The sequence below is a fragment of the Nuphar pumila genome, chromosome 3 (assembly GCF_984573655.1).
Source record: "Nuphar pumila chromosome 3, dmNupPumi1.hap1.1, whole genome shotgun sequence".
Lineage (NCBI taxonomy): Eukaryota > Viridiplantae > Streptophyta > Magnoliopsida > Nymphaeales > Nymphaeaceae > Nuphar > Nuphar pumila.
The window spans coordinates 122,546,310-122,563,294 of record NC_143251.1 but is presented as its reverse complement, the minus strand read 5'-3'; the positions used below and the strand labels follow the sequence as shown (position 1 = coordinate 122,563,294).

At 40.2% G+C, this 16,985-nt stretch overlaps 1 protein-coding gene across 1 annotated transcript; it reads right to left on the bottom strand.

Moving 5' to 3' along the window:
- Positions 1-311: 311 nt before the first annotated feature.
- LOC149843570 (DDB1- and CUL4-associated factor homolog 1-like) lies at positions 312-13,574 on the bottom strand. Its single transcript, XM_089999913.1, has 14 exons — positions 13,184-13,574; positions 10,076-10,157; positions 8,432-8,548; positions 7,519-7,697; positions 6,544-7,429; positions 6,357-6,454; positions 5,857-6,280; positions 5,131-5,733; positions 4,851-5,030; positions 4,184-4,735; positions 3,203-3,313; positions 2,951-3,069; positions 1,335-2,874; positions 312-1,239 (listed from the first exon to the last, which is right to left on the bottom strand). The coding sequence occupies exons 1-14, from the start codon at positions 13,357-13,359 to the stop codon at positions 529-531; spliced, it is 5,778 nt and encodes a 1,925-aa protein (XP_089856039.1). The 5' UTR covers positions 13,360-13,574; the 3' UTR covers positions 312-528.
- Between the last annotated feature and the right edge of the window lie 3,411 nt (positions 13,575-16,985).

Genomic DNA, 16,985 nt, shown 5'->3' with positions numbered 1-16,985 from the left:
AGCCTATATTTTTGAAAATTGCTAACATTTAAATTCAATGGTGATATATTGCGTTATATAGGCTACATATAGCCGATACTGTTACAATGCTCCCAAAAGCATAAACACATTTCAGCTACCAGTTTCCAAACATCCACTATCAAAATAGTTTGACCACCTTTTTCCACCAAGTGCATAAAACTTCCATCCCAGCCACCACAAAAATCTTACAAAACGTAAACACTTGCTTGGCTAGTAAAAACAAAGAAAAATGAAACAAAAAATACACATATTACCAAAAATATCGCCAATTGAAAGATGAACAAAATGGACAAAAATCATATGGAATTACACCCATCCAATTGAGCATAAAACGTTCTTTCCTTCAATTTTCTCATCTACAATTTTACTTCCTCTTTTTATTTACAGCATTCCGCCTCTCCAAGAACGCAAATAACAGGGGAAACATCCAAGAGGAAGCTGAAAAGGAAAAAGAAAACAAAAATAATTATAGAACGAACTAGCAACCCTCCTATCATCCCACATCCACTAGAAGCCCAGATTGTGGAAGTCATGAAATCCTCCCATCCCCCCCTCATCCTCACTGCTCAAGGACTCCACCACCTGACTGTCATCATCATCATCATCCTCTGAAACAAGCTCCAATATCGCAGCACCATTGTCAAAATCCCCCTCATCGTCGCTGTTGAAGTCAGCATCATCAAGCTCATCTCCGCTATCATCCTCGTCATCATTGCTTAGGTCAATACCATCACTATCAACATCAGCGTCTAGACCAGCTGCAACCAAAGGATCGTTATCTGCCTCTGAATCATCCTCATCATCATCCTCGTCATCCGTCTCTACTCCATCATCTGGGTCTGAGTCATCATCGGTCGAGCGCCGCCTCCCTACTTCGTATAACCTTGATGAAGAGAACATCTCCTCATGATCATCCATCGCCACAACCCCCACGAATGAGTCTGTTGGTTCGGTTGCGAAATCCAGCACACAACGATCCACTGGAATGGTTGCAATATCTGAATAGTTCACGGCATCCACTGTTCGAAATGCCGCAAACAGTGGATGCCTGACCCGCCGGGTGTGCACAGCTGATGTTATGTCTTCCAAGTTTCTCCTCAACATAGCATAAATGATGCCACCTCCTGCATTGAAATTTATCACAGTCTGGTCCAAAGAAGGCACGCTCCGAAGGAGTTTGAATTTCTTCAGATCCCACACTTCTGAGTTTATAATCACCTGTTTATTATGTAAGAAACAGGGCATTTTGAAGATATCAGGATTGATTCTGAAACCAGTAGTTAACAAATTATCAACACATGAGCAACGGTTACCTCATTTCCTGATGGATGAAATCCACCACCTCCATAGTCTGTAAACTGATCAAAGCGATGGATGGGCCGAGAGACCCTGCGGTCCCACAAGATGCCATTCCAGAGAACCATCTCATCTGAAGGACTAAAATGGATGATTGACTGCACATGACTGCGGATGGGCCCAGTGGAAGCAGAGGTATCGCAGAGTTTCTGATCCAAAAGGAAAGTCTCCACATCATACAGGAGAACTTCCCGACGAGATGATTCTGATGACACTGCTGCAAACATATTTCCCATGTGGTTGAAGCGTGCCGCCTTGCATCCTTCAAATGCATGCATGGGGCCTGCAGTCAAGGATGATGAATCCCAAAGTCTAACGTCAAAGGTGCCAGATGAGAGCAGAAGCTCTGGACCACCACCAGAGTTGTCTGACCAGGTTTTGCATACACGAGAAGATGACTGGACCAGCATCACTGGTGACTGGTGGCACAGATGGTTCTCAAGCACATTACTACTGTTCACATCAAATATCTTGAGCTCCCCAGCATGACTGCCAGTCACAATTCGGGAGGCATCTCCAAGAAATGAAATACAAGTAAGGAGGGCTGCCTCATCTCTGCATGTTCGCCAAGGCCTGAAGCGACTGAAGACAAACTGTCGATCACGGCGATGGCCATGCATACCACCATATCTGGTCCTGCTCTCACGGGTGCTCAGTCTGGCGACAAGATTCACCGGCATGTCCAGCCTTCGACTTGGTTCAGGGCACACATGGGGATGCAAGAGGGACAGTGGTGGGAGAGTGGTTATTGGAGCTGGACACTGTCTGTGCTGATGCTTCAGGTACTGTACCACCAATGAATCAAGGGTTACCCGTTCCACGTGAGAAGACGGCGTGTCAGGCACAAGTCCATGTGCACTAGAGACTACTGGTAATGTTGGAGTGGCCTGACCCTGAGTATCATCTGAATTATCAGCCATAGTCGTAGGAGTTTTGCACACAACTGGAGAGTGAAATACAAGATCATTTGTAGCCAGACGCTTAGATAATGGTGCCAAAGTCATATCCCTGTCCATAAGCTTTCTCTTAAATGGAAGACCTATAGGAGTCTTTAATGGTGTTTCTATATCCGAACCTGGCCTGGGAGAGGATGCTGGGATAACCTCAGCAACCCTCAAGGATATAGATGGAGTCTTTGATGCACTAGATACCTTACTAGTTGAGGAGGGTTGAGCTGGTAGCTGGCTTTTAATCTGACATGTTAAATTGGACGAGAAAACAGGCTTCTTTCTTGAAGATGCAGATGAATCCCGCTTATTACCAGGATCCTCAGTACGGATAGATACTTTTGAAGTGTCAAAGAGGAATTTCCCAGAAGCGCGTGATGGCCATTGGAGCTCCACTGCAGAGTTCTCCTGGATAGCTGTTTGATGCAGAATGGGAAGTGGTGCTGCTGAGGATGGTAACGGTGCCAACTGCGCCTCCTTCAATAATGAATCAGAGGTTGCAGTCATGCCTGATGCCACAAGATGTTCGTGTATAAGAAGTAACAGCTCCCTGAAAAACAAGTGGACACATTAAGATTGGACAGAAGATATGTAACACTCAACTAAGATATGGGAGTGATAACTACCTGGCATGGTAAGTAATAGGAGTTGCTGCTGCGATTGCTGCTCTTTCTATACGCCTAAGAGTAGGTGCTGCTGCATCGGTGGCAGCCAAAGTACTTGCACGTCCTGCATTTGTTACAATCTGCAAAAGAAACACTTCAGAAATGCACTCAAGGAACAAAAGAGATTGAATGATAGAAACTGACTCACAATGAGAGAGAGAGAGAGAGAGTGTGTGTGTGTGTGTGTGTGCATGTGTGTTTTATAATGTTTACCGCAATGAGCTCCATTGCAACTTGGCCTAGTTCAGCTTGCCATCTTCCCTGATCACTGGTGGAAGACTGGCTTCCTGAGTCTCGAATAAGTTCAGACAGCAACTTCCCCACCTTGCATTTGTATGTGATTGGTTAATCATCAATACAAACTCAAGTTTGAAACACAATAAATAACCAAAAAAAGACCTGAACTAATTTAGTAACGGCTACTAATATCAAAAGCTATAGGACAGTTCACCATTATGGTAAGATTATTTAACTTTCTTTTTCCATCTGATTCTATGAAAGATGGTTGATTAGAGGTGGATCACGAAAAGGGTATAAGTGTTAATGGAAATCCAATCTTTGTAGTAGTTGCTGACAGCAGTAAAGGTAGTTTTGAAGGCATTAGAATAGGTTTTGTCCACATAGAAAGAAACGTTACTCAGGTGAGGAGGCTCCGACCACAGTTCAAAAAAAAAAAACGAAGCATATGTGATATGCTGTGATGTATATCTGTGGCATAAAACTTTGTAAGCAAAGTGTGAGATGAATTATCCATTAAAACCCACCGAAAAAGTGACGCTTCCACATAAAAAGGAAAAATGGCAATTGCAGACTCATATAACAGCTGCATATAGTAGAATATGTAGCTTGACAATTTCGCTCTTAAGTTTTAACACAACACTGCAATAGCAACTAGATTAAACATTATAAAAAAGAGAAGCACTGTGCGCACAAATATCATTGTAGTCAAATAATGCAATGTTTTGGCTAGTTCTAGGGCATGTTGAGAGAGAGAGAGAGAGCTTAGGTGCTTGGAACAGATGGAGAATGAGAATCATTGCCTTGTAATCTGTAATTGAGGTGTCTTAATTATGATATACTTCAGTTTTTATACCATCATACAAAACGAAATATGTTCTGAGAACCTCATCAATTCCATATGTTTAGAAACTGATAAGCGAAACATTGACTCGAACGGTAGGGAGGTTCACTCACCTGAAGTTTTGTCAGTATGTGTGCAATGGTATCATCTCTCGCTAGACCAAGCAAAACACGACAAGCCAGTGCACGGATACAATCAAGAGAAGCAGGAGGAATGAGTATCCGTGGATGTAGAAGGTGCAAGAGAACCTTTATACCATTATTTGCTCGGACAGCCTCCCATGCTTGACGATAACCTTGTTCCATAAATGTAGCAAGTCCTGCACAACCAGTTCCAGAACCCAAAGAAATTCTGCGGTCGCCAACAACTCCAGATGCAAGAGGAATAGAGGATTGTGAGCCACTTATTGCTGTTGGTGCACCATGAAGTGGAATGCCTCGTTCACTGGTACCTTGCTCCCCGGTTCGCTCCCTAGCCTCAGAATGGGTAAAGGGTATAGCACGGTCTGAGAGGCTTCTTTCAGTATGCCTTTCTTTGTGATCGGTCCCAGGTGGAATATTTGAGTTCTGAATCGAAGTGTGCCCTTGAGGTAGTGAAAGTTTATTACTAAGAGAAGGAGGAGGACAACAAAGATTAACCAACACATTCAACGCTGGCTGAAACACCTGAACCAACAAAATATATTAAATTATTCACGAAAAAAAAGGGAAAATCATATATACAGATTCTCTGCACAGGATAACCAATAGTTTCACCAGCTTCACTAATGCAACAATTTACCTCAGAATCCCCATATCCAGCACCATTAGCTGCATCAAGAATCACAGCCATACCCACACGCTCATTGCTCAATGTAGCAGTAACAATCATTCGACGGCTGTAGGGAACCAGTGTCACGATATGCAGAACTCCCAAGGCATACTGGGCCAGGTCATGCAGATACCGATCAACTGGTGGGGCCTAGAAATACAAGAAAAATGGAGGCGGTGGAATGAATATTTAGTGAAGTTTGAGAGTGTAGAAACTGAAAAAAGTCAATGTGAATTAACACTATCCATACTTGACATAACTCCAACAGTGTGGTGTGCCCGTTGAAACTAAGAAATTTTTCTACTGGTGGCCAACGAACTCGGACAAATGCCGGTCCAAGCTTTCTATCTCGCTGCAGAAGAAGAAATATCATATCCATAGCCTCATTACTTATATCAAGGGGTTTATAGGCAGCTCTTGCACTCGAAATATTTCGTGCCCCACTTCGATGATTTTTATTTGGACGAAGAGAATCAACAAGCAAAAGAAGGTGAGATCGGAAATACTGGCGCAATGCAACACATGTATGATATGCTATTTGCTTTTCTGATGCAGATAGAACTTCTGTGGGTGCTCTGTCATTTCGAAGATTTGTTAAATTGGACAAGCCCAATGTTCCAGAATTAACACCTGATCGTACTGAGGCAGCACCTCTTAAAAGATTCAACAGTTTTGGCAAACCATCTTGAGTATCAAAAGAATCCAAAACAGCTCTAAAGACAAAAGCAGCACCAAAAAATAAGGCAGCATTTTTTCTAGCTTGATCTTGGGAGCATTCAAGAAGTTGAAGAGCAAGCTCAACAACTTGACTGACAACATCTGCAGGAAGAGCACAAACTCTCTCCATAATTCCCTGCATACACACAGATTTGGAGGAACTTAGCTCCAAGATTATTAAATTTTAACCTTAAAGTTGGAGAAAAAAAAGACAAACAAACAAGGAGTACGGTCAGCATCAAACAGTTAAGTAGCTTACCTGAAGAGAGCCAATGGCAAATAAAGATGAAGACAGACCAACAAAAGTCTGAGAGACCCTTTGGACAGCTAGAAGCTTTTGCATACCACCTCGATCCACAAACAATGCAGCAAATTTACGGTGAGCAGCTAAAGCACAAATTAGTTTCAACACATCTGACAGAAAAGGCAAGGTTTTTGAAGGTTCTGTGGAGTTGTTGCTACGCTGTAGTAATGTCAGACACACATCTACCCCTTTTTCATGTAAAACAGGACCTAAAACTTCAACGTATTCTCCAAGTAACTGAAGACACTGAATGCAATACTTTTCCCTTAATTGTACCAGAGATTCTACATCAGGGATGTAGAAACCTTCTATTTCTTCTTCTTTTTCAGGCTCCACATTACTTGACTGAAGAGCTTCACCATCAAGTTTCATCCGGCTCCTATGATTAGCTTTAATAATCAGTTATATATTGGGATCCAGAAAATTTTCCAAGCTTATAAGCATATAATACAGACCTCGAAACCTCAGTTGCTATTGCTGCCTCAACTACAGTTGATGCAGCCTTGTCCGCAGCTTGGCGAACAGCTTCTTCATTGTTAATGCTACTAAAGGACTAATATAGAAGAGGGCAAGAAGTCAGACAAGTAAAACGCAAAACATAATGGGCAACTAATAGAATAAAAAAGTGTATCAATTGCTTACCTCTAAGGCAGAAGTCTTAACAAGTTCCACTGCAGCATCACCAGCAGCTTTAATTGCTTCAGGAGGTGCATTGGCTGCTCGAGCTTCAGCTTCGGCAGCCCTTTTCGCTTTCTTCACCAGGTCAGATATATCTACTGTTCCGACCTTAAATTCTGTAACACCATCATCACTATCATCTCCCTCAGGCACTGAAACATTGGCATTGTTTGGATCTTTCTTTGCCTCAACTGTCTTTTTCGAATCAGCTTTTGTCGGATTACGCTCTCTTGCACATCGTGTTTGTGATCCTAGTCGTATTCCAGCTCCAGGAGAGGCCAATGGCCTCTCAACTTCTGTAATGCCTTCACCAACCCTTTCCTTCCCTCTGTAGCGAGCACCCAGTCGACCGGCCTTTCGCCTTGAACACTCATCTCTTATATTATCATCCACATCTTCATCTCTCATGGATCTTCCAAGACCAAATCTTTCTCCTAAGTTTGCTTTCCCATCATAGAAGTCCTTGTGCCGTCCATCCTCATCATCACTTATATCATCCATTGGCATGTCCCTGGAACTTATTGATACCCGATCCTCCCAACATTCCTCGCCATGCATTTGTTTTGACATGGTTTTATCGTGATCCTTCTCAGCAATCTGATCACTAAATAATCCCTCCTCACTGACTTTTGCAGCATCTAAACGTGCACTATCGGTTACTTGGCGGATTCTAGACCTACTTTCTTCTCTTCCTCTAACAGTAATAACCCCTGATGTCTGTTTGCTCTCAGGTGGAAAACCAGCATCCTTCTGACTTGCATTTGTCTCTCCAAGAACTCGTAAACGAAGGAAACGCATAAGCTTGGCAGACAAACCAGACATCAAGACATCCTCCACCAGCTGACCGCCCCTGAAATTATCAGCAAATATATGAATATGGCAAATAGTTAAGTAAGACAACTTAAGAGACAAGGAAGACTACTAGATAATGGCATGTACCCAGATAAAGACACTGTAAGAAGTCCAGTCGCATGAGTCCTCAACATTTCTAAATCAGAGGCCGTGCTCACATCCAACTCAGGCTTCACGTTACACTCGGCACCAGAATTCCTCGGTGTGTCATCCATCACCCAGTGTTTGATATTTTCCAGAACATCATCTTCCAAAACATGAGGGTACTGAACAAAATAGCATGTGGTCATATAGATACAGACAACCATTTGGCAATATATGTGCATGCATGTGTGTGAAATGTGAGATCTCCAAATAGGACCCAATTCTACCCAACATTTCAAAGACATAAGCAGATTTTCAAAAACAATGTTGTAGCTTCCATGTTTTTGAGAAAATAGTAAAAAAGAGACCACACATAACATTCATGGCTATGCATATGAAATGACTTCTTTTACCCTGCTTTTAAGAAAAAGCAATAGAGGTATTCTGGCAAAGTTTCTATTAAGTCATGGATAACCTGATATAAAAAAGACTTTCAGTCACTGTATGTCTATTTCTTGAAAGAGGATGGGTCTTAAAACATCATTTTTGAATAGATGGGTCTGTTTTTTTAATGTACATCCAAGGAGGGGTTCTTAATTGGAGAATATATATATATATATATATATATATAGAGAGAGAGAGAGAGAGAGAGATTTGAGATCCCACAAACCCAGATCCATGAAAACCTGCACAGAGCAACATTGTCCACGCGACGGTAAAACAAGGAAACAGAAAAAGAGCAGAAAGAGGCATTTAGCAGCAATCAGAACCCTTTCACAGTGGTTAAAAAATGACTCTAAAGGCGCTTTGCATGCTGCGCTATGTAAACAAAAAATGATTGGATGCTGAGAATGACTGATTTTTGGTTTATGTGTGTGTGTGTGTGTGTGTGGAGAGAGAGAGAGAGGGCAACTACCATCCAAGCTGTGGAACAGGCCAGGAGAAGCCTGGAAGCAGCTGCACGGATGCTGGTGGTAAATCTGCTATCTGAGAGGAACTTTGTTGCCACCAGATCGAAGAACTCATCATTCTCCTGTAGAAAAAAGAATACATAAATTAACAGCCAGAGCCACACAGGTTCCCCTTTTTTGTTATTTACTAACATAAACATGGTAACATCAACATATTTTTATGTTCCTTTTTAAAGCATAATGTACTTTAATTTATAACATCAACATATTTTTATGTTCCTTTTTCAAGCATATTGTACTTTAATTTATAATATGCATAGTGAACATAAAGTATCTGATTTATATGTTCGATTTAACAGACTAAGTTGATACCAATTCTCACGTTTCTAGCCAACCTCCATATTCCACAACAACTATCCTAATAAGTTAATGTTGAATACACTTCAGAAAACAATATTCATACCCCTTCAGCAGAATACCCTTGTTTCCAATCATTTAGGCAGGGCATTTGATGCATTTACTTGTCAAATGCCTAATGGGATCCCAAATGATAATCTCACACTACGTTCTAGTCAGGAAAACCTTGTTTTTGCTTCCTCAAGCCTTCACAAGCAGGAATAAGCATGAAAAGGAAGTTTTTTCAGAAACTTAGAAGTTTACAGATAAGATGACAAAGTGACATGACAACCATAAAAATTATCTACTTTCAGTAAGTCCACAGTCCATAAAGACCGATTTCATCCTATGGCTGCCATGTTTGATGAATCCAAATTCCCACGAGTGGGTGAGTCAAGAGCATATACTATTCAATCTTCCTTGTCACTTAAATTGTTGCTATGCAATCATGCTATCAATCAGGTCCTGGATGTTCTAATAATAATCTATTATCATCTGAGCATCATGATCTCTCAACATCAATGAGGACTGGTGCTATGGCACCATCAACTTTGTTGATCTCTACATCGACTTTGTTGATCTCTACTCCACATTCTCCCTAATAGTGTCCACAACAATGGACCCTCCTTAGGGTCATCTCTAACAACCATAGGAACAAAGCAAGGACTTGCTAAGAGCTTCACAGTGGCTTCTGTTTCTAACAGCCTTGAGACACTGCTCGATGACCCCATGAGGGCCACTAGGGATAGGGATTTTCTTAAGAGAGAAGATGGATAGGGAAAGAGAGAGAGATGGGATCTCAATAAAATATGATCACACCTAAAAGCATGATTAGATAAAAGAAAGTGACTCACATATTTTAAGAGAGAAGGGGGTTGTTTCTATCTGTTTTAAACAAAAAAAAGGGCAGGAAACATGGAAACATACACCACTGGTGTAAAACAAACATAAACATATAAAGGATGTTATAAATACATCCAAATGGTACCTAAGCTTCAGCTTATATTCAAGTTATTTCTGATACATAGATCAATATGGACAACTTATTCAGCTCTTGCTCAACAGCACAAGCAGGCATATTAGAGAACGAATGAAGGATAGGACACTACATCTTCTCTTCCATACCGTGCATTGCATTCATTATGCGATAACATGCCATGCAAGGTGATTTTTATAAACAAGGAACAAATGTAATCTTCAGTGATATCATTTACATGGAGGACATATTCAAAAGTATCTTGTGATCCACTAACCCGAATCAAGCTACCCAGGCGACCAATATTATGAGATGCCCGAGAATTATTGAAAGAAGAATGACCAAACTCCTGTACATATCTGCAACAAAAAACAGTGCATATAAAGGTAAGGGATCATCCTAGGAAATAACTATAACCAAAACTGCATCAATTTTCCCAGAGTTATAAACAGCTTCAAAGTGTAGGAGAAACAACAACATGAATACAACAAACACAACAACAACAACAACAACAACTACGCCTTCATCCCAAAACAATTGGGGTCGGCGATATGAACCAAAAAAGAAAATCATTCTGGGTCTTCCACATGAATCCTTCTCCTCCAATCATTTATATCCAATGCCATGTCCTCGGTGAGGTTCAAAGCATTCATATCCTTTCCTATCACCTCCATCCATGTCTTCCTAGGCCTACCCCGACCTCTTTTAACTAATATATTTTCCCATTTCTCCAACTTCTAACTGGAGCATCATTAGGCCTTCACCGAATATGTCCAACAACAACATGAATGAGCAAGAAAAAAAAACGTCTGATTTACAGGGCAGGGTGAGAAGCAAAATGTCACCAAACACATCTGTTGCACTATATAATAATGCTTCAATCTTGTAATAAAACCAACACAGCATGTAAGATATAACAAACAGCCAGGCGGTCATTCTTATAAAACCAAAACAAATAGTTCAAAAAGATAGAAAATTTGACAACTCAGTTTAACAATCCAAGAACCATAAGGGTGCATCAGTAAAGCACCACTATAGTATACTATAAATGCAAACAATTAATCGATTAAAGGGGATAGCAGAACATGGGATATATGATAAAAAAACCAAAATGAAGTTTCACTTATAATGTGATATACATACCGTCTAAAAATGTGAACTTGGTTTACCTCGTAAGTCGAACTCAAATAAATCATGCATGACCCCCTACACCCACTGAATTCATATCATACAGGATTCCATTGGCTATGCCGTATTAAAGGCGTGACAAAAGGAAAATGGAAAACAATACACATAAATGCCAGCTACCTATAATACTGATTCCAGCAAGAAACTAAAGCATTCTAAGCATCCCAAATTTTGAGATAATGAAGCCAAGTTCATCCAATTCATAGACAAGTAACTGAAAGCTATGTGCTAGAAGCAGCTAAGAATTCCAACGTTCAAGACAACGTCCTAAACTCCGCCTGCTTGCTTCAACAATTCACTTCTTCGTCTCCCATTAACAACCCAAAGTTTGTTCATCTACTAAACCTGTAGCTAAGGACTTGAAATTTCTGCTCTGCAATGCTCTCGTGGCCACCTTACCAACCCGGTGTTGAACACAAGAGCCCAAAAAATAAACAACTTCGAAAAAGAAGATCATAATTGTTTATGCCACAGATGTTTCTCATCCATATCTGTGTATGAATCACAACTACCTCTACGAGTGTGTAAGTTTTGCTCAGAAGCTAGATTACAAAATAATAAGTCATTTTGTACTGTCCATATCGTGTCCAACTCATGTTTTTGTCATCAAATGAATAAAAACATTGAACAAAAAACGTGAGTCAAATAAGCATGTGACCACCAATTGAAAATGGTTTATTTTGGATGCCTATATCCATATGAACTTTTGGCAATGACCCTTCAATCAGATGTATGATTGAAATGACTGAGTTTGATCAGAAAAAGGATTGATTTGGTTTTGTAACAAAAAATTGTCTCGAGCAAAAATTCCATTCAAGAAAAAAAATTTAATGCCTGACCTAATCCCCTTTGATGGTTCAAGCCTTGATAAATTCAAGGATAAACCCAACTTTTGCACCATCATATTTTATTTTCATCCGTGCAACATCTAGCTTGTCAAAAGTCAAAACCACGTGTATACTACGTAAGACCCGAAGACTCAAATATTCTCTATATTTTACCATCAGGCAAGACAAGGAATAGGGTTCACACAGCACGAAGAGCATAAAACTGAGAAACTTGTTGGAAACAGAAATTAACGGTGACATTAACGTCAAAAGCTGGATATGCAAGTCAAGAAAATTGCTGAACAAAGAAGATGGCATGCTTCAGCTTATTGGGGGGATGAAACTTATACCCTAAAAGCATAAACAAATAAAGAATGAATATCCAGGTACTGAACGCTTGAAAATAGATTCTAATAATCATGGTGTATTTGAAGCAAAAAATTAGGCTCATACGATTCCAAAGAAAATACAACCGGAAAGAGAACGATAATAACTTTTGAAATTAGGTTGGCATTTGACAGAAATTGCTCTACGAGAAAAGCTCGAATATACAGCCACTCTTATAATATACACCAGTCGTAACTGGCCCTTGAGTGGTAATACACGTGTAGAAGCAGAAACCCTAGGAAGCATGTGGAATGGCACAGGGTAAGCCGAAGGTGAAAATCTTCAAGAAGTGCGTCGAAAATGCACCCTTTCAAATTTTCCCAAGTGATCGGAAACCGAAGCAATAGAAAAAGGACCGGCTTTCTTAGCAACATAAAAAAAAAATAGACTATGCAGGGAGCTAAAACTTACCGTAATAATTACTATTTTTGTACCAACTCATTTCTGTTTCTGCATTCTTACTATTACCATAAGAAGACGAGGCAGCGTACTACGAACGGGATGCCTATAGCATTTTACCGATTTCCTAATCGACAATGGCCACGAAAACACCAAAACTCACAGTAAAATGCTGTCTGTAGAACAAGGCTCCCAACTAGAGTGACAACAATATAAATGTTTTCAAATTTTTACGCCCGCACGCCGCATAAAACCCCTATGCCCACACCACCTGATCACAAATCGCCTTAGAAAAACCTCCTAAACACACGCTCAATTTCACCAGCCAACTATCCACCACCCACATAACCAAAAAAACCCAAAGAAAACGAACCCTTCAAAACGAACAAAATTTCCGTCAGACTAAAGAAAAGAAGAAGCGAATCCATCCTGCCGGCAGAACAAAACACAAAACAAACTGTTTTCGCGAATCGAACGAGCAGTCCACCAATCTCATCGCCAAAATCAAAACAACCCACGATTCAAAAACCTTAGCAATAGAAATTCCCGGCCGCAACAATCGAGATTGGGGATAGAATGAAAACCTGGATTCTTCGGTCTCGAGCAGGGAGGCAAGGGCGTGGAGGATTCTAGGGTTAGGCTTGTGCTGCGACGAAGTGATCCTCGCCATCAAGCTCTGCGCCCTCGCCATCAACGCGTCGGCCTCTGCCGCCCCTTCGTTGGCCTCCGCCGCCGCAGGCTGATCTGCCGCCGCCTCCATTGCAGGAATAGAGAGAGAGAGAGAGAGAGAGATTGGGCGGGGGTTTTAGCAATGAAGGATTTTTTTGGAGATTTTTTGTAGATTTTCTTGTTTTTCCTTCTTCTTGGATTAGAGTGTCTTGTTCTTCTTCTCCCCCTTGCTACTTCCTCTTACGAGGGTTTCTAATCTGTACGCATTCTCTCTCTCCTCCTTTTGCCTTCTTCTCCCTCCTCTTCGTCTCTCTCTCTCTCTCTCTCTTCTCGAATGAACTTATATACCACTACGAGAGAGTTCGATCCCTCGCTATTTGACAAAAATGCCATGAATCTATTTTGGGTATGGCTTTTATGTCCCTCCCATGACTCTCTGAAATTTGGAATGTGCAACATGATAAAATAGTAATGAGCCTCCCCCAATTAGTCTAGCAATGTAAATGGTTCGATTTTGGATCGGATATCTGTTCAAATCCAAACCTGTTTGACCCAATTTATGATCATGTTTGGCTCATAAAAAGCTCATTCGCCCTAAAAATAGGCTCGGCAAGCTGAACTGACCTTGGGTCGACTCGTGTAAGCACTTTAGTTAGTAGAAAGTATAAGAAAATTTTTATTTAGAAGTCAACCTTTTGCTCCTAATTTCAAATATGGGCAAACTTTTCTTGAAAACTGTCAAAGATTAACTCCTTTTTTGTTTCTTGAAAACTGAAAAGTACTTACGTGTCCTTATAAAAAAAAAAAAAAGTAAACAGTGTGACCTTTTAAAGACAAAGGTTACTCTTCTAATTTGACTTATGATTTAGCCTTAGTTAAAGGATAATAATAATTGCAAGCCTATGTTTGACAGTTTTTAAGAAAAGTTTGACCATATTTGAAATTTAAAAATTTGTGATTATAATTAAAATTAGGGGATAAAGTTGGCTCATAAATCAAATATATATATATATATATATATATATATATATATATATAAAGTAGTGTGCAGGTGCAGGTGCATGACCAAAACGAACTTGCGCTCTTGCGCTGTTCAAGAGACTTTTAGCGATGACAAAAGTCGCCACTAAAGGCCTGATACTTTTTGGCAATGACTTTTGTCACGATGGCTTAGCGCAAATTCATCTTGGTCATGTTCGAAAGTTATCATACATCTACGCATTTTCTTATATATATATATATTACCTGTTTTTATAACCCTATCTTTTCACTTACAAAAGTGTGTTTTTTGCTATAAACATGTCAGCTCAAACTTGACTCGTACTCGAATTAATTATCCTAATGTTTCATTTATCACGAAAGTTTTCATGACAGAAAATTTTTACTGACAAAGAATGCTTCGTTGTAACTTTATGCTAGAAACCGCTTGGGATACCATCACACAAATCTTGCAATGAGAGAGAGATTTAAGTTAGACATCCTTACAAGTTGCTCTTGTAAATAAAAGAATATGCTAGAAATCGAGTCTCCTCTTTATTTTTAGTTATCTTAAAAAAAAATTATAGTTTGGTGCAATCCTCGCATCTCCTCTTGATCTACATCAATTGATATTAGAGTTGAAATCCTTATCATGTTTAAGATGTTCCAAAACAAATATTCATCATTGGATGCATCAAAATAAACGACATCGTTGAGGGTGCTTGTTTTTTTATTGAACGGCGATGACTCGTGATTAATGTCTCGTTGATAGCTAAGACGATGCATGAGATGAAAGAAAACCAACAAGAAGTGAATCGATGATGTAAGGTGTTGGAACAATGTGTTGGTCTCTCGCAGTGTCTAGAGAAACGACTAATTGAATAAGATCCTACTCATGATGCTCATAAAGAAGCCATCCTTCAAGTTGGTGATGTGGAGTAAGGTTGCAGGCATTATCCAATGGTAAGGAGCCTCCCAATGACAATAGGGTTGTATTGAACATCCCGTCTCTAGGTGCAACTTCACTACTCTTCATAGTACAAAAACTGTAATGCCTCGAATTTTCAAAACAAAGCTAAGTTAAAATTTTCATGATTTTTTTTTTCAGCGAAATTTAGAAAAACTTTTAGCAACAGAATCAGACGATAATGAGTCGTCAGTTTTAGAAAACTTTAGGCAAGTCACAGGTATGTGGCCAAGCACTTCTTCACCATCAAGGCGTTCAATTTATAAAAATCACTTGTTTATTACAATCATCACTACTTGAAAAAACTGTATTTGGTTTTATAAAGAAAGCAGTACAACACTGTCTAGAGAAACCCTTAAGCTTGATACCGCCTTACTCCGCATATTGCAACGCAGGTTCAACACCTGAAATCTCTATTAAACGGGGTCAGAACCACTGATGATCTGGTAAGCAAGCAATCATTCACACATCCATTCAACTCAAGTAAATGCATTGACCACTCAGAGTCACAGTTCGCAATAACGACGCTTAAGTCTCCATGATTTAGCGTATATCGCAAGCGCCTTCTCAGGGCTATGAGTTGAACATTTCGCTCAAGTCTTCATGACTTGGGGTGAGCCTTTCAGGACTGCGATTTGAATATCTCGCTCAAGTCTTCACGACTTAACATAAACCTCTTCAAAGCCTCTTTTGAGATGTTAAGCTCAAGTCTTCATACTTGACACATCTGTATCCCACGAACCTAATGCAAGCTCCTTGAGCTTTGCTTAGTCGTGCGGATACAACATGGGTCTTTGCCCTATCTGTCCACTAGTATATCGATCATGATACCTTCATTGAGGTTATGTAAGACTTAACACAACAACGTTCATTCACTCATACATTCATACATCGTTAAACCTAGAGCTAATGCATTATTTTGATATTAGTGGTTCACCCCCTGGTACATGGAAGAAGTTTTGACCAGGCATCAATGCGACATTCTAGGGGTTGATTATTCAATGTATTTTAGATACCTCAGAAGCATGTTGACCTCATCCATGTTAGGGAGGTAGTTTTCATACCGGGATAACCCTAACAGGCCAGTTCAGATGCATCATCTACTATAATAGTTGGGTTCAATCCTTAAATATTTAAGGATAACTACGACCTTAAAACCCCTGAGTGACTAGAGGTCCCATTAAACTCTATCAAATTCATAATCAAATATATGTCACTCACGACTGTACCATCAGCGTATACTACGATGAGCAATAGTCCTAAAAGGGTATGTCGGTCTTACGATTACTTATCGGATATGTGTATGTCATTATGGCAAGTCAGTGTCTCTCGCACTCAGGACATATGTACCCGACCCCATTCAGTATCCCTCCCTAACGTGGTCTTCAACCATGAAATTTTTGAGACTTTAAGTCTTATTCATATACATGTTTGACTCTACTCTAGGCGTGTACGACCAACACGAGCATCTCATTTTTTTTGGGTAGACAATGTACTCTGGCACAATGGCCCTTACGAGTTTAGTTGTTTAATAGTATCTCAATAAGCATGCATATGATATGATCTCAACGGATCGACTGCTCGACGTGTATCACTACAATGAGCAGTTGGCCTAGTCAAGGCGCAACAACTACTTTGGCTCTTCGGCTCTTATGAGTAAAGTGCTCTTACAGGCAAACATGAAAATGAGTCATTCTGGTAGCGTTCCGACAGTAGGGCATCATCGTGATATTCAACTGGTTCAGGCAACTCTTTTGCCAACCATTTTGACA